The sequence below is a fragment of the Microcaecilia unicolor genome, chromosome 1 (assembly GCF_901765095.1).
Source record: "Microcaecilia unicolor chromosome 1, aMicUni1.1, whole genome shotgun sequence".
Taxonomy (NCBI): Eukaryota; Metazoa; Chordata; class Amphibia; order Gymnophiona; family Siphonopidae; genus Microcaecilia; species Microcaecilia unicolor.
In genome coordinates, this window is record NC_044031.1 from 490,253,857 (window position 1) to 490,277,840 (window position 23,984).

Consider the following 23,984-nt stretch of genomic DNA (forward strand, 5'->3'; position numbering starts at 1 on the left):
TGACATAGCAGGGAACTGTGGAGACAATGATATCAGAGGTGTTTGTCCCCTGAGAGAGTGGTCTGGCTATGGGCACACAGGATGGGTCCTGACCCTGCTGGAGGACCCTGGGTGTGCAGGCACTGGCTGGGAGGTAGTATAGCACTGCACTCTTGCATGGCTGGCTCCATTGTCTCTGTTTTTGTCAGGGATGTGGGTGTGTGTGCACATGTGGCTGGGAGATGGCAGGGGACCCTGTTGTAGTCACCCATCCTTCTGGTCACGTCAGCTGGGTACCCTAGGAGAACAGCAGTCTCTAGGCATCAAGATGGGAAATGTAGGTTTGGGGGGCATCTATCTGTGGGGTACTCATGCTAGCTGTTATAAGGCCCTCACTGATGGTGGTGGCTGCACATTACCCCATGACTCATGCCTTTATTTTGGGAGTGCCTGGGGGGGAAGGGATGTGTACACAAAAGTGGAAGATTCTATAGCAGGGATTGGGAGCCCAGTATGATGTGAAGATTTCAGGGGGCCCCAGCTTGGGTCTTGACTGATGTCTCACAGGGAGAATACCAACCTTTGGAGCAGACAATGGTATATCCATTGCGTGTGGGTTAGGGGGCATGAGAGGACATCCATTTGGGGGAAAACTGATGCTGTGACGGCCTTCTGTAGTCAGTGTACTGTCCTCCAAACACTCCTTTGTCAGATGTGTGTTTGACCTAGGGGTTAGGGCTGTACGTGCTGAATGCAGAGGATGTGGGTTTGATTCCCAATGTTGGTGTTTGGGGTGACTCTTTTATTTCCCCTGCCATAGCAGCTGCAATGTGGTAGGTAGGTAGGTGTGTGGGAAATGCTAGACACTGTTGTATTGGCCGCTGGAGGATGTTGACCAAAGGGCTTCCCTCTCCCTCCTTCTTTTCCATGCCATCTTGTAGGTTGGGGGTTGGTTGCAACACATTCTAATAGATATGGGGGTTGTGGGCACACTGTAACAAGGGTAGCTACATACTCATGCCTTGATTAAGCACACCGCATGCACCGGATTAGGGCTGGGGCCCAGATGCATCAAACAAAAGTAAAAAAAATCTAAATCGTTAAAAGTCCTTAACGATTTTGAAAACCGAAGCATGCACCACAAAAACAGGTCAAACATGTTCGTTGCGGTATCCAGAAGTACAATGTATCAATGAATCGTAATCCCCGTCGTAATCGGCCCCTAAATCATGCGCAGAGCAAGCGTTATGCTGGCTGCTCTGCGCATGACACAAACGTCCAAAAAAACCCACAACACAAACACGTGGCTCCCCACTTCCCCCTGCACTAACCAAAACAAAAAAAAATCCAAATAGATCGGGAGGGCAAAGGCGCTCATCAGGAGTGTCCTGTATGGGCGCCCTTGCCCCCCCCCCCCGAGATTGCCGCTGTTCCCCGCTTCAGCCGGTTTTAATAAAAACAAATCTCCAAATTTTCTCATCCCTGGTCCCCCTCCCTTCCTGTGTTTCCTGTCCCTTCCTACAGGGCTCCACCTCCCGCCATCCTCCACCTCCGCCCCGTGCCCCGCCCCCTGGGATCGTCGCCGCCGCTCCCACCCTCCACCGGACCCCCCCCTCCGCATTACCGTCCCGTGCAGCGCCTCTCACCTGTATGCGAAGGTGCTGCACGGGATAAAACATCTGATCGCCAATTGCTTCTCGCTTCTCCGACGTCAGTCTGTTGTTCCTGGGCCTGCCCTCCATTGACGTAAGTTACCTATGTAGATAACTAACGTAGGTAACTTACGTCAATGGAGGGCGGGCCCAGGAACAACAGACTGACATCTAAGTATGGCCCCAGTGAGTGGCACTTAACTACTGTCCTATATCCAACTTCTGTTTCATATCCTACATCCGCATTAATCTGGGTTTCAACAAGGATACACCATAGAAATTTTGGACTCCTTTTACTAAGGTGCGCGAATGGATTTGGTGCATGCTAATGATTAGCATGCACAGTGACGATCCTAGGTCGGCTGCCACCCGGGGCAGATCGCCGATGTGCACCCCTACTCCCTCCCCGGTGCAGCACGACACCACCCTGGCGCAATGACACCCCCCTCCCCGGCACATCAAAATCCCCCCCCCCCGGGTGCATTCTTGGCTGCTAGGAGCAGCCGCACGGCTCACGGCTCCGCTGGCTCCCTGCTTCCTCTGCCCCAGAACAGGAAGTAACCTGTTCCGGGGCAGAGGGAGCAGGGAACCAGCGGAGCCGACAGGCGCGCAGCTGCTCTCTGCACCCCTCCAGCGGCGTGCACCCGGGGCGGACCGCCCCCACGCCCCACCCTTGGTACGCTGCTGAGCATGCACTAAATGATAAGACACCTATTACATTCCTATGGGCACCTTATCATTTAGAGCATGCTAAATCTGTTAGTGCACCTTAATAAAAGGACCCCTGTATTAGCAGGGCTCCTTAGTGAGCTGCACTCTGGTGTGGACACTGGGAAGATAGCTTTAGAACTCTCCATTGGTTTATCTACTGCATTCTATCCAGTAGACCATTCTTTTTTTTTTTTTTTTTGCATTTATGAAATTTACATTTCCCAATAATACATAGTAAGAAGCAAAAAGAAACTAAAAACATTCTGTAATACATCAGCAATATTCAGAAACAATAATAAATTATAGCCCGCATCAAGGAGAGTGTAAGAATCTCTATTAAGTAATAAATCAAGCAAGTAAAAATAAGATGTATAACCTGAATCAAAAAAGGCTCAAACATTCTTTACTATTATCATATCTTAGAGAAATTGGTATTGTAGGCACTGTTATGCAGTGGATTTCATTTACAGTAACATTGCCTTTTTCTTCCGTTACTCAGAAAGAAGTTCACTACGGCATCCAGTAAGGATCAGTGCTATCGCCCTTGTTGTTCAACAATTTTTTTTGTCAGCTGGCAACTTTCTCACAATACTATAAAGTCAGTAGTATTTATTATGCCAAAGAAATTCTTCCAATATTCTATACAGATTCCCTTTTTCCTAATATTACTAAAATGCAACTTTGCTTGAATGAAGTTGCCTCCTGGCTTTGAGATAACTGCTTGATTCTAAGGGGCAGGGCTGCTAAGGGGTTCCAGATTTTGAGAGGTTGATGTTTACAACATGCCCTGAGCCCTGCCCAAATCTACCCTAACTCCGCCCACTCCACAGAAGTCCCACCCACTCAATTTGGTTGTCCTTAAGCTTCTCCAAAACCTGGGAAAGGAACCCCAGTTTCCATTTAATGTAATTAAAAAAAAAATGAAGTGGTTTGTTGCCACAATATAATTCCTTTGGCACCAACAAAAACAACCAAGAGGGGCCCAGCAACCCCAAAATATCACCTAGTAGCCAGACTCTTGCATACAACACCATAAAGACAGCAGATATGCTTCACAAAATTTGAAATTCTAATGCAAAAATGTAAAATACAAGTTTTCTACCTTTATTGTCTGATCATTTAATTTTTCTAACTGTATAAGGTCCCAGGTCTCTAGTTACTGTGTTCCTGTTTTCTGTTATATCTCTTTCCAAGGTTTCATGTCCATTTGTCATTTTTATCTCCCTTCCTGCCTTTCTCACTTCTGTCACTACAACATCTCTGCCACTGATCTTTTTGTCTCAGCTTTCATCTATTTTTCTTAGCTAGTAGAAGCTGTCTTAATAGATCTAAAGCTTATCCAGCCCTTGAAGCTGAAATATGCAGATTAATTCAGAAAAGCCTAAAAATGAAAAAGAGAAAACCTATTAAAATGATGTTAAAAATATCAGTGAATAGAAATAAGATGATTTTGGTTGTGCAGCCATATTTCTGTAGTTCTGAAGAAATCTAGAAACTTAGTAGGCTACAATAAATTTTATTGGACCAATAACATACAGTCTCAAAAGTGCAAGTATGCGAGGGAGTCTATACGACGCTGCCCTTTCCTTTAAGAATACTCCCTAACAGAGTCAGAACCACCTTAAACCCAATAGTCCTGCCCAAAGAAAAAGTGACATAGGAAAGGTGGAGCCAGGAGGAAAGCTTCCAGGAAGAATAAAAAGTGGGGCCAGAGTTTCGTTAAGTAGGCCCAGGGAATGGAGAAATGGGCTCACAGCATATGCCTTCACTACTTATGTGTAGCTACCATAACCTAGCTCAGATAGACCAAACCTTAATTTGATTAATTGTAAGAATCCTATTTGTGAGGCCTGGCTGGAGCCAGACTAGTGGTTGTGCTACCTGGGGCCTATCAGCCACAGGCCTATGTTCAATATTTCCTCTGAATTTCAAGAGACTTTACCTTTCTGTACCTGTGAAGTAGCAGACCACAATCTTTTGAGTTAATTAAAAGTTTTGCTTTATTGTTGTAACCTTGTCTGGCTGTAAAATCTGAAGGCCTGCCTGCAACCCTTGATCATATTATCACAAAGTACTAGATTTTTTTTTTTACCTTATTCCAATAAATGTTCTCATAGCTTCTGTGAAATCAGAAAAAAATGGATTTTGGTCTTGGGTTTTCTCCAGAGCTAATTCATCTACAATAATTCCATATTAGAACAAAAATGGAAGAGTTCAAAGTAAAGAAGTGCAACAAATCAGGTACCTGCATTATATCATATATGAATCACTTATTGTTTATAATTTTTTAAGAATTTGCTATACCACATTCTACTAACATGTAGGTTGAAGCACTGTACATATGCTATGAGAATAATGGAAAATGAAAGGTACTCCAATTACAGTGACACAATAATTCAGCAATAATATTATATCACAATACTTTATTGGTAGAACTCTAATAGTTGGTAGTTAAAGGCAAACACTGTAATCACATGAGTCCCTTATCAGGCTCTCCATAGTCTTGTTGCAAAGGGTATGTTTTTAAGGAAGCTCTGAAACATGCATAGGTCAATTATGATCATAGGTGCTGCCATACAGAAATCTGCACAGCAGGAGATAAACAATAAACAACTGAATGCCATGTGGACTCCCTGTTTTAGAAGGTGGAGCACCTCCCATCATGTCCAGCATGTTCCCTCTGTTGCCACAGTCATCATAGTCACCGCACTACCTCCTTCCAAGCAGGGAACTTGGCTGAGGTTTCCAAGCCCAATGCAAACTTCCTCTGAGACTAAGGTGAGGCATACATCTAGTAGCACTATAGAAATTATAAGAATAGTAGTAATAGATGTGCTCTACTCAGTGGCGTACCAAGGGGGGGGGGGGCGGTGGGGGCGGTCCGCCCCGGGTACACGCCGCTGGGGGAGTGCCGCGCGCCTGTTGCCTGAGTCCGCTCGTTCCCTCCCTGCTGCTCCCTCTGCGCGGAACAGGTTACTTCCTGTTCCGGGGCAGATGGAGCAGCAGGGAGGGAACGAGCGGACTCGGCCAACATGCGTGCGGCACCCCCCCCCCCCCCAGCAGGTAAAAATGCACCGGGGGGGAGGGAGTAATTTTGCCAGTGGGGGGGGGGGGCTGTGCTGCACCCGGGGGGGGGGCACATTGGCGATCCGCCCCAGGTGTCAGGCAGCCTAGGAACGCCACTGGCTCTGCTTGAATTTCAGCAAAGCCTGTGATATGGTTCCTTACAGGAGGCTCATGAATAAACTGAGTGGGATGAAGTTAGGACCCAAAGTGGTAAAATGGATTGGAAACTGATTGACTGACAGATGACAGAGGGTGATGGTAAATGGAAATCACTTGGAGAATAGAAAGGTGAGCAGTGGAGTGCTTCAGGGCTCATGCTGGGGCCAATTCTCTTTAATATATTTGTGAGTGACATTGCTGAAGGATTAAAAGGAAAGGTTTTTCTTGTTTTTTTGTTTTTTTTCTTTTGCAGATTGCATGAAGATTACCAACAGAGTGGACACCCCAGAGAGATTAGAAACCATGAGAAGAGATCTACAGAAATTAGAAGAATGGTCTAAAATTTTGCGGTTAACATTTAATGTGAAGCAATGCAGTGATGCACTTGGGTTGCAGAAATCCAAAGGAGATGTACGAGGTGGGAGGATAGAAACTAATAAGCACAGCTCAGGAGAGAGACTTTGGGGTGACAGTATCTGAGGATTAGTGGAGGAGTGACCTAGTGGTTAGAGTGGTTGACTTTGGTCCTGGGGAACTGAGTTCAAGTCCCGGCACAGGCAGCTCCTTGTGAATCTGGACAAGTCACTTAACCCTCCATTGCCCACTGCATTGAGCCTACCATGAGTGGGAAAGCACGTGGTACAAATGTAAGAAAAATGAATAAAATTTCAAGGTGGTGAAACTATGTGATAAGGCAGTGGTTGTGGCCAGAAGAATGCTAGGCTGCATAGAGAGAGGTATAATCAGCAGAAGAAAGGAAGTATTGCTGCCACTGTACATGTCATTAGTGAGTCCCCATTTAGAGTATTGTGTTCAGTTTTGGAGGCCATATTTTGCTAAGGACATAAAAGGAGTTCAGAGAAAAGTAACCAATAGAAATAAAACATGGAAAAGAAATTAAGATGATACCTTTTTTATTGGACATAACTTGATACATTTCTTGATTAGCTTTCGAAGGTTGCCCTTCATCAGATCGGAAATAAGCAATTGTTGGTAGATGACAGTATATATGGGTGAAACATCAAAGCATTTCAGTGACAGTCTCACAGGATGGGGGTGGATAGGTGAGAGTGAGGGTGACAGAGCAATACGATTTACAAAGCAATACAATTTTATGCTTTATAATGGGCTAGAAAGCCCAGATCTTTGTTAAGTCCTGTCTGGTGGTGGAAATGAAAACGGTAACGGAATTCAAACATGCGTGGGATAAGCATAAAGTAATCCTGTGCCGAAGGAATGGATCCTCAGGAGCTTAGTCAAGATCGGGAGGCGGGGCTGGTGGTTGGGAGGCGGGGATAGGGCTGGGCAGACTTATACAGTCTGTGCCAGAGCCGGTGGTGGGAAGCGGAACTGGTGGTTGGGAGGCGGGGATAGTGCTGGACAGACTTGTATGGTCTGTGCCAGAGCCGGTGGTTGGGAGGTGGGGCTGGTGGTTGGGAGGCGGGGATAGTGCTGGGCAGACTTATACGGTCTATGCCCTGAAGAGCACAGGTACAAATCAAAGTAAGGTATACACAAAAAGCAGCAAATATGAGTTATCTTGTTGGGCAGACTGGATGGACCGTGCAGGTCTTTTTCTGCCGTCATCTACTATGTTACTATGTTACCTGGAGGCTTATTTTCAAAGCACTTAGCCTCCCAAAGTTCCATAGAAACCTATGGAACTTAGCCTCCCAAAGTGCTTTGAAAATATGCCTCTATGTCAAAGTATTTAATCATTCTAACTTCAAAGGTCTTACATTCCTGTATTGTTTTAAATTTCCCTTTCAGGATCCTTACCATGAAATCACTGGTACAGTGTTCTGGTTTTGAAAAGTGTTGTCCCACAGGCGTGACATCTTTGTTGGTACCTGCATTTTTCATATGATGTCTATGTAAATTAAATCTCTTCTTTAGGTTCTGACTTGTTTCTCCAATGTAGCAGCCTTCATCGCATTTTTTTACACTGAATGATATATACCACATTGGAAGATGAGCATCTGAAAGGTTCTTTAATGTTGAATATTTTTCCTTTGTGAATGACCGTGGGGTCCTGTGAGATATTTTGGCATAGTTTGCAGCTGGATATATTGCAAGGATGTGTGCCATTCTTTTCTTTATGAGTCTGTGTTGGGAGCTGACTTCTAATTAGCTTGTGTTTTAAGTTGGGTGGCTGTCGGAAAGCCAGAACTGGTGGGGATGGGAATATCTCTTTCAGTAATTCATCCTCCTGGAGTAGAGGCTGTAGATCTTTTATGATTTTTCTTAATTTTTCCAGCTCTGGGTTGTATGTCACTATAAGGGGGATTCTGTCTGTGGCTTTTTTTTCTTTGTACTGTAGCAGATTTTCCCTGGGTGTTTTGAGGGAGGAGGCAATATTCTTGGCGATTATTTTGAGGTTGTAGCCTTTCTGTCCCCTGGGTCAGAGCAGATATAGTGGTATCTTGTGGCTTGGCTGTAAATAATGGATCTATTTGTATGTGAAGGGTGGAAGCTGGAGTTGTGGAGGTAGCTGCATTTGTCTGTGGGTTTCTTGTATATGGATGTTTGTATATGGTTTGTATATGGTTTATTGGGTAAAAAGCCTTTTACCCAATGCGGTAAAAGGGGGCTTCAGCGCATGGCAAATCTACATGCTGACACTACCACAGGGCCCCTTTTACCGCCGCTTGGTAAAAGGGGCCCTAAATCTATGATATATAATTAGCACATGCTAATATGAACACAGTAACTGGATAACGCTTCCATGCCCATTCCCTGCTCCCCCCTGAAAAATGTTTAAAAATACCACGCAATAAGTACATGCTGAGATTCACATTACTGCTAAATGCTTTAGTGTGTTTTGCAGTAAGACTTTTCTCGTACGCGCAGCCCACATTAGGGCTTAGCACAGTTTTGTAAAAGGGCCCCAGAGTTTTCTTCACTGAAGTTTTATTATTTGCGGCGTATATGCTAAGCACTGCTCTTTCCCTCACAGTTTAGAGTAGTGCGCTGTGGATCTTAAGTGAAAGGATAGGGCTGTAGCCCAACCCCCCCCCCCCCCCCCAAAAAAAAAAGGATCACCTAAAACAACTTCTGCAAAACTAAAATGCAATTTTAATACACAAGAATAAATGCAATAGGAAATCCTGAATTTATTCTGCCATGTCCAGTAATTTAAATTTTCTACAGCCTGCACCATGGAGGATTCATTCTAGGACGTTTCTGTCAAAAGCATATACATTTTTGTAAAGATAATAAATCACCAATTACAGAATAACCTATTTTCATGAAGCTTCACTATAGAGTCTAGATTCCTAGTAAATGCTGTGATACCTTTCCCCTGTATTTTATTATTATTATTATTATTATTATTCCCAACAGAACTGGTATTCACACACAAGTTATATTGGAATACAGTATCTGATCATTGCCCTTTCTATTCCCATATCATGCTAAACCATCTTTTTTTAAATACTATAAAATAATTTCTTTTAGAGCACACACCAAGGTTAAGAACACATACAATTGAGTTAAACATCATCTGAGTTTGTTATTTTGTGCCTTTGATTTCAACTAGCTTCTGTCTTGTAAAAATTCTCTGCATTTTGCAGCACTGTATCATTATAAATTATAATATTTGGGAAGTATTCAACTAATGTTGTAAACAATTGAGATAACTACAGTTAAAGTGCAGTAGCAAAACCTTTTTAAACAATCCTCAGTGTGTTTTTTTTTTTTTGTAATTCACTGATATACATGAGATGCAAGATTATTTTTTTTAAGTGCACTGAAATCATTGATGCTCTCTGTCAATCCATAAAATAACTGACTGGAAGGTAAACTATTTCAGTTCTTACCTGAGCTCCTGAACTATGGAGTCGACATTCACTGTCAATAAAAACAGAAGGGAATTATGAATCAGTTTACATTTCCAGTACTGCACCTTCTGCAGTCTGCACCTGCTGGCCTCTCTGTGATGACAACAAAATGACTATCAAAACACATGTGACTTTCCATACTAAACAGAATTTTATAAGCACTAATATTTGCTAGCAAATTTCAACCAAAAGAACATTGTAATTATTTATTCATACTGATTATTTCAGCTACACTCACCATGAAACTATTTATTAACAAAAAAGATTTTCTTTTTATATGACACGCTGCATCAATCTTTGTTTCTATAAGCTGAGATAACTTGGTTTCAGTGAGATGAAAGCTGGTGTTTATCACTCCTGGCCCACACAAGAATACACAACATATTGACACAGCCAACAGGTGGTGCTAAAAATTAATCATGTTGCAAAAGCAACATCAGTTATACCATTTGTAGGAAGCAGCTCACGCTCTGCTAAATTAAGTATGCTGTACAAAAAGCACATTTTTAAAAAGCTGTGAAACTGTACTTTATCTGGGTGTAATATTTCTAAAGTACAAGTACACACAAACAGTAATATTCAGCTATCATCATGATTTTATATATTTTTTTTAATGCAACTCCATTCCACACCCAGCAATTCCATTACCGTGGAGAGAGTGGCCGTGTTTGTAAGCGAATCATAAGTGGTAGTTCTAATTTGATGTGCGTTGTATGTACTTAGATGCCTACATGCCTTAGTAAAAGGGACCCCTAAGGGTCCTTTTTCTAAGCCACAGTAAGCACTAACGCATGCTTACCACAGGTTAAAAACAACTATCACGGGGTGTGCTCAAGCATCCTGTGGTATTTTTTGGATCGGTGTGCACTTCCCATGCGCTAACAAATAGAATATGTTAGAGCGTGTATGGGGGCAGACAGTAGGCATGTTCTGCGCTAATCATTTTGTGCAGCTACATTGCCACACACTAACTGATTAATGTAAGATTAGTGCATGAGCCCTTACTATCTACAAAATAGGTGGCGGTAAGGGCTCACATTCTAATGCTCATGTGATAATAGGGAAATTAGCACACGGGCATTAATAGAAAAAATGGAGTCATTTTACTTTCACACTAAAAGTGGCCCCAGTACACAGGAAAGACTCCCGCTGGGGATAGCGATGGACACTTTTTAGCATGGCCTAGTAAAAGGGCCCCTATGATTCCATAGATCTCTCTCTTTCTCTCTCTCTCTCTCTCTCTCTCACACACACACACACACTTTCTCACACAAACAGACAAACACACACATATACATATTAATTAAGAGGCTGTATATGAAGAGGCATATTTTCAAGCACTTAGACTTATAAAGTTACATAGAGGGGCATTCTCGATATGACGTCTAAGTCTGAATTTTTACAAAAAACGTCCAAATTCAGAACAGAAAAGTAGGTCATTTTCAACAAAAAAAACCCCGTCTATCTTGATTACAAGGAGAGAAAATCCCCCAACAGCAGATGAGCTAGACAGATTGAAAATAAAAAATCAATTTGAGGAAAGGACTTATGAATAAGAGAAATGAAATTGATAGTTATATCAATGAACTGAACAGTCACAAAGAAGTTGTTGTTGTGGATTAGATGTGGACTATGTTTGAGAACCCTAAATCTAAGTTTGTCCAACACATGATGATACAATTTTCTTCAGCTCATTGTATGACGGGCATTTGCCCAAATTATATAGTGAAAGAAGACCTTGCTTCGTTTGTCAAACTTATGGTCTACATAGCATTTATGCTATCAAAGGGTTCTACCCGAAAGAGAAAGGCAATATTATGCTGACATATCCCCAAAAATGTGAACCTTAGCAGGGATGATGTCAAAAATTATAGGCCAGTGGCTTCAATTCCCCTTATGGCTAAGATCATGGAATGAATAGTTGCCACACAACTAATGTTTATTTATTTGTATCCTACAGCCTTTTCAAAAAATATGGTCAAGGCGGTTTACAATCAATAAGATAGCCAAAAACAAACGGAATGCCATCATAGTAACAGGAATGATAACACATACATTCATCAGATAAGGGGAACAAGACAAAGAAGGGGAATCAGGAAGGAGAGGGTAGGGATAGAGGAGATCAAGCAGAAATTGGTTACTTGTCTACCAGATATACCGTTATGAGTCAACTGAACCAAAAGCAAGTTCAAAATAATGCATTTTCAATTGACTTTTAAATTTAGGAAAACAGAGTTCAGCTTTAATACAATCAGGCAAATCCTGGAACTCGGAGGAGAGAGAGGGGGGCCTGGAACTCGTAGGAGAGAGAGGGAGGCCTGGAACTCGGAGGAGAGGGGGGCCTGGAACTCAGAGGAGAGGGAGGGGGGCCTGGAACTTAGATGAGAGGGGGGAGGGAGGGGGCCAGGCTGGAACTCGGAGGAGAGGGGGGCCAGGAACTCGTAGTGAGGGGAGGGGAGGGGGAGGGAGGGAGGGGGCCTGGAACTTGAAGGAGAGGGGGGCCTGGAACTAAGAGGAAAGGGGGAGGGAGGGGGCCTGGAACTCAGAGGAGAGAGAGGGAGGGAGGGGGGCATGGAACTCTGAGGAGACAGAGGGGGGGGCCCTGGAATTTGGAGGATAGGGGGGCCTGGAACTCAGAGGAGAGGGAGGGGGGCTTGGAACTTGGATTAGAGGGGGGAGGGAGGGGGCCAAGCTGGAACTCGGAGGATAACCTTGGTAGCGCCTGTTTCATTTGTGTGAGAAACGGGCCTTTTTAACTAGTCATTCTATAATTTGGGTACAAAAAAAAAAGGGCGGCATGAGATCTGGTACTTTTGTACTGGGCCAGTTTACCTGAGAAGTTTTTCTATTTTCCACGACACTTGATAAGGCTTTGGGTCATAGTTGAGTACTGAAACAGTTTTAACAACATTATGCTTCAATTTTAGGAAAGAGATCAATACAGGGAAAATTCTACTCTTACAATTTGATATGTCATCAGCCTTTGATAGGGTAGACCATCAAATCCTGTTAAGGTTGCTAGATGAAATTGGAATTGGTGGTGAAGTGCTCAGTTGGTTCAAGGGTTTTTAAACATCTAGATCATACCAAGTGAAGATGGGCAAATTAGTATCATCATCCTAGAAAGCTGTCTGCGGAGTCCCACAAGGATCCCCCATTTCGCCCATACTGTTTAATATAATGATGATACCACTTACGAGGATATTAGCAAAAAAGGGTTTCCACCCCTTTATATATGCTGATGTTGTATCTCTATACATTCCCTTTGATAAAGAACTGAGTGAAAAAAACTTAATAATCTTGTCAGTGGGAGCGGAGCTAAGGAGGGGCATGGCTAGGATGAGGCCCCACCAAATTGGTCTGCACAGGGCCCTGTTATTGGTAACATCTCCATACTGTAATATCACCTTTTCTAGTATTACTATAGATGGGATCATGTATCCCATTTTAAATACTTGAAGGTCTTAGGAGTTATTCTAGATCAGAAATTAAGCCACTACTGTGACATCCAGAATGTTTCAAATGTGTAAATTGAGAAGAATTAGGGGTTATTTTTCTAGAGAAATGTTTGTATGTTGGCATAGACAATGGTATTGACTCACGTGGATTATTGTAATGGAGTTTATGCTACCTGTAGAGAGCAAATTTTGAAAAAAAAAACTGGATCTAGCATAGAACACAGCTGCAAGGTTAATTTTTAGGAAACCACATTTTGATAGAGCTAGTCCGTTATTACAAGCTCTGCACTGGCTTCCTATCAAGGTGTGTATTGCATTTAAATTATGTATCCTGGTATACCCGATTATTTTCGGAACTGCTCCAGGATACATGAGGGAATTGATTAAACTACCATTGAGAAATGTGAAAACAGGAGTGAGAAATTATTTGACTCTTCATTACCCAAGTTGTCAGAAAATACTATACAAGTCAGTATGTTCAGCAGGGTTTTCCTATCAGTGCACGAGATTGTGAAATTCATTACCCAAAGACTTAAGGTGTACAAATAATTATCTAGGATTTCAAAAGCATTTAAAAGTTTTCTTTTTTAGAAAATTTAATTATGAGGATAGCAACTGAAGTTTACTCATACTATATTTGAAACTACCTTTTTAATTAGATTGTCTTGATGCATCAGAATTTAATGGGCTGTTGATGCTTTATTTTAAATTTGTAAGCCACATTAAACCAATGAATATTGGAAAATTGCGGGATATAAATGCTATCATAACTAACTGAATAAATAAATAAAATAAAAATAATCTCATTTCACTCAGCACATAAACGTGCAAAGTAACAACAAATAAAGCTGTACATTTTCATGTTGAAATTCCAAGCAGTTGCTAAGAAAACAGCAAAAAAAAAAAACTCGGGTGGGGGGTTACTTTTTTTTTTTGCTTCACCCTGTGTATGGATTATTCTCCATTTAGCTGAATTACTACTTTCAAGACGTTTACAAGCTGAGAACGCATTGGTTATAGGTGATTTTAATTTCATGTAGATTTAGGGGATATATATTGTAGATGCCATTTTTATACAATTGAAGAGCATTTTTTCCAAAACTCACTCAGTCCATTTTTTGTCAGTTTTGTCTGATAAGTAGTGGCTTTTGGACTGAGTGAGCTTTGCATAGAGTATTCAACACAAATGTTATTAAAATACTATGGACTGAGTGCATTTTGGCACAGGAATAAGCAACAGTAAATGAATCTTGCCTTGATGAATGACATTAATCGCATAGCTCAAAATTGACAAAAAAATGGACTGAGTTTTGGAAAAGTGCTCTTCAATTAGGCTTTTATTTTAGAAGCTCTATTCGTGCTTTGGATGGCTGAAAACTGGTATGCAGACATACTTATTGAATGGATGTCCAAATCCCATTTTATAAAGCCAAGGATACAACCATCTAAAACTGCAGTACATCCTTATGACACATACACACATGATTGTTAGTATTCTATGAGGGGCATTTTCGATATGACATCCAAATCCGATTGTGGACGTTTTGCAAAAAATGTCCAAAATTCCAATGCCAAACATGGTCATTTTCAAACAAGAAAAAAAAAATCTATCTTTTTGGTTCGAAAATCACTCTACTTTAGACATTTTTGTGCTTGGTGCATCTTTCTTTTAGGACCATTTTCAAACAAAAAATGTCCAAGGGAAGAATGTAAAAACAAGTTGTTGGGATGTCTGGGGGCCAGCAGTCCTACTAGACTGGCCATAAAGACATCACAGTAGAGCAGTGAGGCAGCCTAGGAGGCACTGCAGTAAACGTTACATAAAAGGTTCCAGATATATCACATCATAACCCCATATATTGTATGGCGATCCCAGTAGGGATAGCAAAAGTGTACTGTACATCACTACAATAGCTCTTAAGCCTGCAGGTGTCACCTATATGAAGGTTCAGTACGTATTTTGTGAGTTTTGGGGGGCTCACACTTCCCTCTATAAGTGTACTAATTAGAGTGGACTGTGACCCTGGGTCTCCTTCTCTACAGTCCACTGCACCGACCACTAGGCTACTCCAGGGACCTGCTTGCTGCTCTAAGACGAATGGCTATTATATCTGCAGATGTCATAGAGGCTGGCATGTACTGTTTATTTTATTTATTTATTTGTTGCATTTGTACCCCACATTTTCCCACCTATTTGCAGGCTCAATGTGGCTTACATAGTAGCATGAGGCGTTACCACCTCCGGTGATGAAACAAATACAGAGTAATGTTAAAGAGAATGAGATACATGCGTTACAGACACATTAGAGAATGAAGTATATGCGTTACGGACACATTAGAGGAACGAGAGAGGATGAGTTATATAATGTTCGTTGCAAGTTTTGGTTTCGTTGTGTTGCTGAATTCAGGCACTTAAGTTGGGTCACTAGGGTATGCCTTTTCAAACAGATTGGTCTTTAGTGATTTCCGGAAGTTGAGAAGTTGTCTTTATGGCTTTCGGTAATGTGTTCTATAGTTGCGTGCTTATATAGGAGAAGCTGGATCCGCAAATTGATTTGTACTTGAGTCCTTTGCAGCTAGGGTGGTGAAGATTTAGGTATGTTCGTGATGTTCTGATTGTGTTTCTGGTTGGCAGGTCTATGAGGTCAATCATATAACCTGGGGCTTTGCCATAGATAATCTTGTGGACTAGGGTGCAGATTTTGAAAGTAATAACGTTCTTTGATTGGGAGCCAGTGCAGTTTTTCTCATAGGGGTTTGGCGCTGTCGAATTGCGATTTTCCAAATATACGCCTGGCTGCTGTGTTTTGAGCAGTCTATAGTTTCTTTAAGAGTTGTTCTTTGCATCCCACATAAAGTCCGTTGCAATAGTCAGCATGGCTGAGTACCATTGATTGTATGAGGTTGCGGAAGGTTGCCCTTGGGAAGAATGGTTTCATGCATTTAAGTTTCCACATTGAGTGGAACATTTTCTTGATTGTAGAGTTAACGGGTCTCGAGTGTAAGGTTTTGGTCGATTGTGACACCAAGGATTTTCAGGCTATCTGAAATGGGGAGCGCGTAATCAGGGGTGACTAAGTTTGTGGGTACATTCGTGTTGAATTGTGATGAGAGGATAAGGCAGTGTGTTTTTTCTGTATTGAGTTTTAGTTGGAATGCATTTGCCAGTGAGTTCATGATATGGAAGCCGAAGTTGATTTTGTTGGTGATTTCTGTCAGATCATGTTTGAAAGGGATGTATATTGTGGCGTCGTCTGCATAGATGAATGGATTAAGGCCCTGAGTGGTTAAGGACTTGGCTAATGGGGTCATCATTAGGTTGAAAAGGATCGGTGATAGTGGTGATCCTTGAGGTACTCCGCAGTCTGCCTTCCAAGGTGATGGTAAACTCTAATATATCATCACCTTGGAAGGCAGACTGCGGAGTACCTCAAGGATCACCACTATCACCGATCCTTTTCAACCTAATGATGACCCCATTAGCCAAGTCCTTAACCACTCAGGGCCTTAATCCATTCATTTATGCAGATGATGCCACAATATACATCCCTTTCAGAACATACCAAGTGAAGGTAAAGTCTAATATATCTTCACTTGGTATGTTCTGGTGGTTAGGAAACCCTTGATCCAACTGAGTATGGTTCTGCCAATCCCAAAGTAGTCTAATAAGAGTCTTAGTAGTATACTATGCTTTACTATGTCGAATGCAATGGTTTCTTTAAGTTAATTGTTACAATAGAGGAAGACAGAGATAATACACAAACTTCTACTCAAAACTCTTTCTATAACTGAGCTTGCAAAACTTATAGGTTCATTGAAGTACAAAAAACTCATAGGGAAAAAGCCTCAGAACCCTTCCTCCACTTCTATATTACCGAAGAAAGTATGGCAGGAATATAATGGGTACATTTACTTAATCGGCATAAAAATCCCCTTGAGAATTCAATTGTTAAAACTACTACTACTACTACTATTTAGCATTTCTATAGCGCTACAAGGCGTATGCAGCGCTGCACAAACATAGAAGAAAGACAGTCCCTGCTCAAAGAGCTTACAATCTAATAGACAAGAAATAAAGTAAGCAAATCAAATCAATTAATGTGTACAGGAAGGAGGAGAGGAGGGTAGGTGGAGGCGAGTGGTTACAAGTGGTTACGAGTCAAAAGCAATGTTAAAGAGGTGGGCTTTCAGTCTAGATTTAAAGGTGGCCAAGGATGGGGCAAGACGTAGGGGCTCAGGAAGTTTATTCCAGGCGTAGGGTGCAGTGAGACAGAAGGTGCGAAGTCTAGAGTTGGCAGTAGTGGAGAAGGGAACAGGTAAGAATGAAACCATGGATCTAACTAAAGCGTGGCATTATAATAAAGTTCAAATTCAACTTAGCTCGAACATTCATTCAATTCAGCTCCCAATGTAGCACACACTGACTGTGGCCAAAGTTTTGCCAATCAGGCTGTGTCAAGGTGCAAAAGCGTGTCAGTTTAGAACTGCATTACTTTCTCAAAGGGTTTCTTTCACATTTTGGGGGGTGGGAGGGGATCAGTGCCCACTGGGGGATTAAGGGGTGGGGTAATACATTTATCCCTCCAGTGGTCATCTGGTCAGTTTGAGCACCTTTTTGGCACTTAGTCATTATTGAAATAGATCTAGCTAAAAACATTCTATTTTTTGCTCTGGATGGTTTTACGATGTTCCATTCTTGCAGAAAACCATCCAAATCATAAGCCCACTCTAGTCCCACCCAAAACACATCTCCAACACATCCCCTTGAGATTTAGATGAACTGCATAGAAAAATATCTTAGAAATGAGTTTTGAAAATAGCAATTTGGACTTTTTATGAAAAAACATCCACCTGCCACTTTGTGACTTTATTGAACATTTTTCTGTTCTGAAAATGAGCCCCTATATATTTATATGCACAAGGCTAGATTCTATATATCACACCTAAAATCTTTGGCGACAAAACAAATTACGCAGAAGTGTAGCCAGGTTGAAGGCACTGAGAGAGCGGACAGCGGACTTCTGAAAGCGCCGGTGCATGTTTTAAATGTGACAGATTGTGTAAAAAATAGGCGCCGGCGCTGTCGGAAGTTCATTTGGGAGAGTGGCCACTCCACTGGCGCCCCCTCATAGTTACGCCACTGGAATTGCACCTAGGCATATTCTATAAAATATGTATGTATAAAATATGCCTAAATTTAGGCGTACTTGGTAGAATAAACCTAAATTTCCACGTAGTTTATAATATGTGCCGAGCTCCTGTCCACACAACTACATTTAGCCACGGGCAGTTCCACCAAGTAAAACTTGGTGTAAATACCGATGCCTAATTTATGCGCAGACCAGGTGTATTTTATAAGAATGCACATAGATTTTAGAAACACCCACGACCCGCCCATTTCATACCCATGGTCATGCCCCCTTTTCAACGACTTAGAATTTACGTGCATCACATTATAGACTACACTCAGATAGCTCTGCGCGTAAATTCTAATTAATGCTAGTGTCAATAATTGCTTGTTGATTGGCAATTATCAGAACTGATTGGGATAATGCACATGGAAATATGAGTGCCTAGGTCAAGGAATTACCCCTTATTTGACAACCTTATTCCACAAAATATATCACTATTTGAAAGACACAGGATCATGGAATCAGTTTGAATACTCACTCTTGGTTCCTTTGGAACGTGTGCGGAGTTTTTTGTCTTCACCATCTGCATCCATCTGTAACAAAAAGAAAAATACTAAATTCATTCACTGTGCCATAAAGGAAGATCTTTAGTATGTTTTAACAAAATAGTTATTGAAATGAAATTAAAACTAGAACTTTTTTCTGCATTGTGGTATTAATAGTAAGGTCTATACATGTTTATGTCAATTTGTTTTAGTATGCACATATAAAACATTTTGTTCTCAATGCCCAAACTGAACAATTCACATAAACATTTTTGTACACCAACTAAAATACACCACTGTAGGGGTATGTTTACTAAAGGTACTAGGATTGGGAGTTAACATAGGGGCCAATACTCAAAGTGATATTTATTTTTTTTGGATTTTGCTCACACCTTTTTCAGTAGTAGCTCAAGGTGAGCTACATTCAGGTACACTGGGTATTTCCCTCTCCCTGAAGGGCTCACAATTTAAGTTTGTACATGAGACAATGGAGGTTTAAGTGACTTGCCCAAGCTCACCAGGAGCAACAGTGGGATTTGAACCAGGCACCTCTGGATGTCAAGACCAGTGCTCTAACCACTAGGCCACTCCTCCAGAAAGCAACTAACCACTTAAGTCACTTGCTTGGGGCTAGTTGCTAATTTTCAGCCTAACTTAAAGCTGGCTGCATTGGAGGCGTTCTGGGGGCGGAGTCAGTACCTGGCCACTTAACTGCTGATATTCAGCCCTTAACCCCCCCAGATTCTATACAGTGCACCTAGAGATCCTCGCCGAAATCCAAGCATAGTCTATAACAACATGCATAACTGGAGTAGCCCAGGCTATTATTAGAAACACTGAGTTTTCTGAAGTCTAGGGAGGGCTATTAATTGAGGCCTCATTTCTCTCTTCCAGCCCTCCTCTCCATGATGATCATTTCTCTCCTCCACCCAGTCCCTGTGATAATCACAATTTCTGTCCTTCATCCTGCCTCCAGCAGTGCTTGCCACCCTCCCCTGTGACGACCAGATAAGAAATACAAAATGCAAATTGAAAAATTACAAATTAAAGAACCTAAACCAGCATGCAGAATAGCTATAAATAGCCTTACAGTTATCACAGCCTATTTTTATATTTAATTTTACTCTACTTCTTCATCTTTCCACGAGTAAACCTCTTATTTAATATTAGCAAGGGTGAACTACTGTATCTGTTGAGTTAACCGCCTTCTCAAATAGTTTTTTTCTTTAAGCTCGTTCACAATTGTTTGTAGATTACACAAGCTATCATTTATGCCACATAGAGGGGCATAATTGAACAAAAACGTCTATCTCCATGGGCGTTTATCTCCGAGAACAGGTCCGTGAAGGGGCGGACCGAACTGTATTTTCGCAAAAAATAGACGTCCATGTTTTATTCAACAATTTGTGAGCTGGGCGTTTTTGTTTTTCAGTGATAATGGAAAATGAAAGCGCCCAGCTCAAAAACGAATAAATCCAAGGCATTTGTTCGTGGGAGGGGCCAGGATTCATAGTGCACTGGTCCCCCTCACATGCCAGGACACCAACCGGGCACCCTAGGGGGCACTTTTACAATAACAAAAAAAAGGTAAAAGAGCTCCCAGGTGCATAGCACCCTTCCCTTGTGTGTTGAGCCCCCCAAATCCCCCTCAAAACCCACTGCCCACAAGTCTACACCATTATTATAGCCCTAAGGGGTGAAGGGGGGCACCTACATGTGGGTACAGTGGGTTTGGGGGGGGTTGGACGACTAATAAGCATTAAGCAGCACAATTGTAACAGGTAGGGGGGGATGGGCCTGGGTCCACCTGTCTGAAGTCCACTGCACCCCCTAACAACTGCTTCAGGGACCTGCATACTGCTGCCAGGGAGGTGGGTATGACATTTGATGGTGAAAATAAAAAGTTGTGAAACATCATTTTTTGTGGTGGGAGGGGGTTAGTGACCACTGGGGGAGTCAGGGGAGGTCATCCCCGATTCCCTCTGATGGTCATCTGGTCATTTAGAGCACTTTTTTGGGACCTGTTCGTGTGAAAAAAGGGTCCAACAAAAGTGGCCTAAATGTTCGCTAAAAACGCCTTTATTATTTCGATTATCGCCCTAACGCATACATCTCTCCTCGGCCGATAACCACGCCCCAGTTCCACCTTCGCCACACCCCCATCAACTTTGTCCGCATCTGCGACGGAGTGCAGTTGAAAACGTCCAAAATCGGCTTTCGATTATACCGATTTATTCGTTTTTGTGAGATAAACGTCTATCTCCCGATTTGGGTCGAAATCTAGGCATTTTTCTCTTTCGATTATAAGGTGGATAGTAACATAGTAACATAGTAGATGACGGCAGAAAAAGACCTGCACGGTCCATCCAGTCTGCCCAACAAGATAAATTCATATGTGCTACTTTTTATTTGTACCTGTCCTCTTCAGGGCACAGACCGTATAAGTCTGCCCAGCACTATCCCCACCTCCCAACCAGCCCCGCCTCCCATCACTGGCTCTGGCACAGACCGTATAAGTCTGCTCAGCACTATCCCCGCCTCCCAACCACTAGCCCCGCCTCCCACCACCGGCTCTGCCACCTAAACTTGGCTAAGCTCCCAAGGATACATTCCTTCTGAACAGGATTCCTTTATGTTTATCCCACGCATGTTTGAATTCTGTTACCGTTTTCATCACCACCTCCCGCAGGAGGGCATTCCAAGCATCCACCACTCAAGTGCAAATATAAGTGCTTAAATGTGACATTTACATGGATAATTTACAGTATTCTCTAAGTTAAGCATGTAAATATCAGCCCAGCCGATGTCATGTCTATACCCCTCCCCTGTGAATGCGTTCCTTGCATTTAAATGCTAAGACATTTGAGTGCATAAACACAGAACAGTGGTTAGGTGCACTAATGCTATTTATGTAAGTGTATACCTAAACACATGGATGGCAGTATTCTATAAAAATGGCGCTAAATTTAGGCAAGTATTGGAGAAGCAAGAAACAGGAAGTCCCTCTATGACCATCCTCAGGAAACACCAAAGTAGTAGAGGATGACACACAACCTTCAGGCAGGGAGTATAATTAAAACCATTGAACCTGCTAATAAGTGGGAAAGCGCGGGGTATAAGTGTTACAAATAAATAAAATAAATAAAAAAAACACCTTTATTATGGCAGCATTTCTTTTTGAAGCATTGCAGTTCCTGCTGTCTTTGGACACATCCCCCTGCTGGCCACACAGCGTATTGCATTAGCATAATATACCACATATTAGAGTGTATATGACCCTTGAAGCAGACGGTATGTCGAAACAAGGACACATGTCGGATCTCTTATGCTGGTGCCATAATAAAGGAGTTTTAACCATACTCCGTGCCTGAAGGTCATGTATTATCCTCTACTACTTTGGAGTTTCCGCTAAATTTAGGCAATGAAGTTATAGAATAAGGAGGTTAGAGGGCATTCTAAATGTGAGGGCGCCTACCAGTCAATTTTCAGTGCTATTTAACCGGCCAGGAACAGCTCCTGGCCATTTAAATAGTACATAGCCACCTAATCGCTAATATTCAGCACAAAATAGCCGGTTATCTCCACTGAATATTAGCACTTAGTGCATAGCGGCTAACCAACTAACTGTAAATATTCAGTGCTTCGCCGACAAAGTTTGGCAGCCAAAGCGGACCACATAAATAGCAACTATAAGCTTCACCGGCCAGCGCTGAACATTAACTTAGCAGGTTAAGTTTAAGTTGGTCACAAAAAAAAAACCTGGATATTTAATGCCAGTCACCAGAAATGGCACAGCATTGAATATCTGAGCCCAGCACTGATTGCGACACTTACCTGGTCTGCCTCCTGCGGTCTGAATAGCGGCCGGCTATTCTATAAAGAAAGGTAGTTATCGACTTTCATTTTTAGAATACTAGCCTAACAGGTTCGGTATGTTCATTAAGTTAGGCATGAGCACTTAAGCCAGCCATACAGCTGCTGTAACTGCTCACACTGAAATGCTGGGTATACACATGTAACTTATAGCAGTCTATAAGTTATGTATAAAGTGTAAATCCTGCCTACGCTTACCCCAGATTCTGCCTATGTGAACTCCTACCTGTTAATATGTGCTACATAAGATATGCACGTATTTTGCACATATTTACAGAATAGCATTTAAGTGGATTTTTGGGATTTACACACATATGTCCTTATATACACGCAGATATTCCTGTATTCTAATCATTCATATGCATATTCAGTGTTATTTATAGAATTACCTCTTGTAGGTGTTTTGTATCGTTGAATGATGTTAATTATGTATTTCTTGACCCTGAGAACATGCAAAAATATGTAATTTCTAAAGAGGATGGTGATGGAGGTATTTCTCCCTGAACCTTCACACAGAATTATATGCTAGTAATTTCAGCTAGTTGGCATATGTGTTTTTCCCTCTCTTAGTTTAATGAAAAGATGGATACCTTCTTAAATTTATTTTTCCTAGTATCTTGTCTCATTATTGTGGTCAATGTAAGTAGAATGATAGTTTATAGTTTATTTTTCTTAACTCTTTTGGAGTGATTTAGTATATTATTTCTAATATCTTTTACATGTATAACGTGGATGTAAATTTGCAAAATTATATAAAAAAACAAAGAATTACCTCTTAGGACTAGATTCTATATATCACGCCTAAAAATTCAGTGCCAAAATAAAATTCAATTAGGCATATTCTATAAAGTATGCTTTAATTTAGGTGTACTTTATAGAACAAGCTTAAATTTCCATGCAGTGTATAGAATATGCTAAGCGCTGGTCCACATGACTAAATTTAGTAGTGGTGAATTACGATAAGTAAATCCTGTTGTATATCCTGACGCCTAAATTAGGAGCACAGCATGTGTATTCTATAACAACGTACATAGATTTTAGAAATGCCCATGACCTGCCCATTCCATACCCATAACCACACCCACTTGTCAATTATGCAACTGCTGTTTACATGTACCACGTTACAGAATATGCTTAGCAACTAGAGCACGTAAATTCTAATTAATGCCAATTAGTGCTAATTGGTTAACATCCAATTATCAGCGCTCATTAGCTTGTTACCTAATTAAGTTATGCACATTGTTACGGAATATGCTTTGAGTTCCAATGCGCGATATATAGAATCCTGCGGTTAACGCATGGTAATTCTATAAAGAAGATGCTAACATTTATGCAACATGTATACATGTAAATGATTAGAATACTGATCCATAGACTTGTCAAAATTTAATCATATTTCACAGACATTGAAGGAATTGCACTGGTTGCCAGGTGTTTTGGCGGATCAGATTGAAGGCTTTGACTTTGATTTTTAAAGCCTTGTGTAATGATACTTCTCTTGTACTGGCCTCGTCTTTGAGATTCTATCGACCGACTCATAGCCTCCACTCGGTAAATAAACTGCTATTAC

At 41.6% G+C, this 23,984-nt stretch overlaps 1 protein-coding gene across 1 annotated transcript in view; it reads right to left on the bottom strand.

The window, feature by feature from the left end:
- Window positions 1-23,984, bottom strand: part of ST18 (ST18 C2H2C-type zinc finger transcription factor) — a 353,913-nt gene that overhangs the window by 297,878 nt on the left and 32,051 nt on the right. The window contains exons 2-3 of the mRNA XM_030190140.1: window positions 18,535-18,589; window positions 9,386-9,416 (exon numbers count right to left, since the gene is read on the bottom strand). Of these exons, the coding sequence (XP_030046000.1) occupies window positions 9,386-9,416; window positions 18,535-18,589 (86 nt within the window). The remainder of the gene's footprint in view (window positions 1-9,385; window positions 9,417-18,534; window positions 18,590-23,984) is intronic.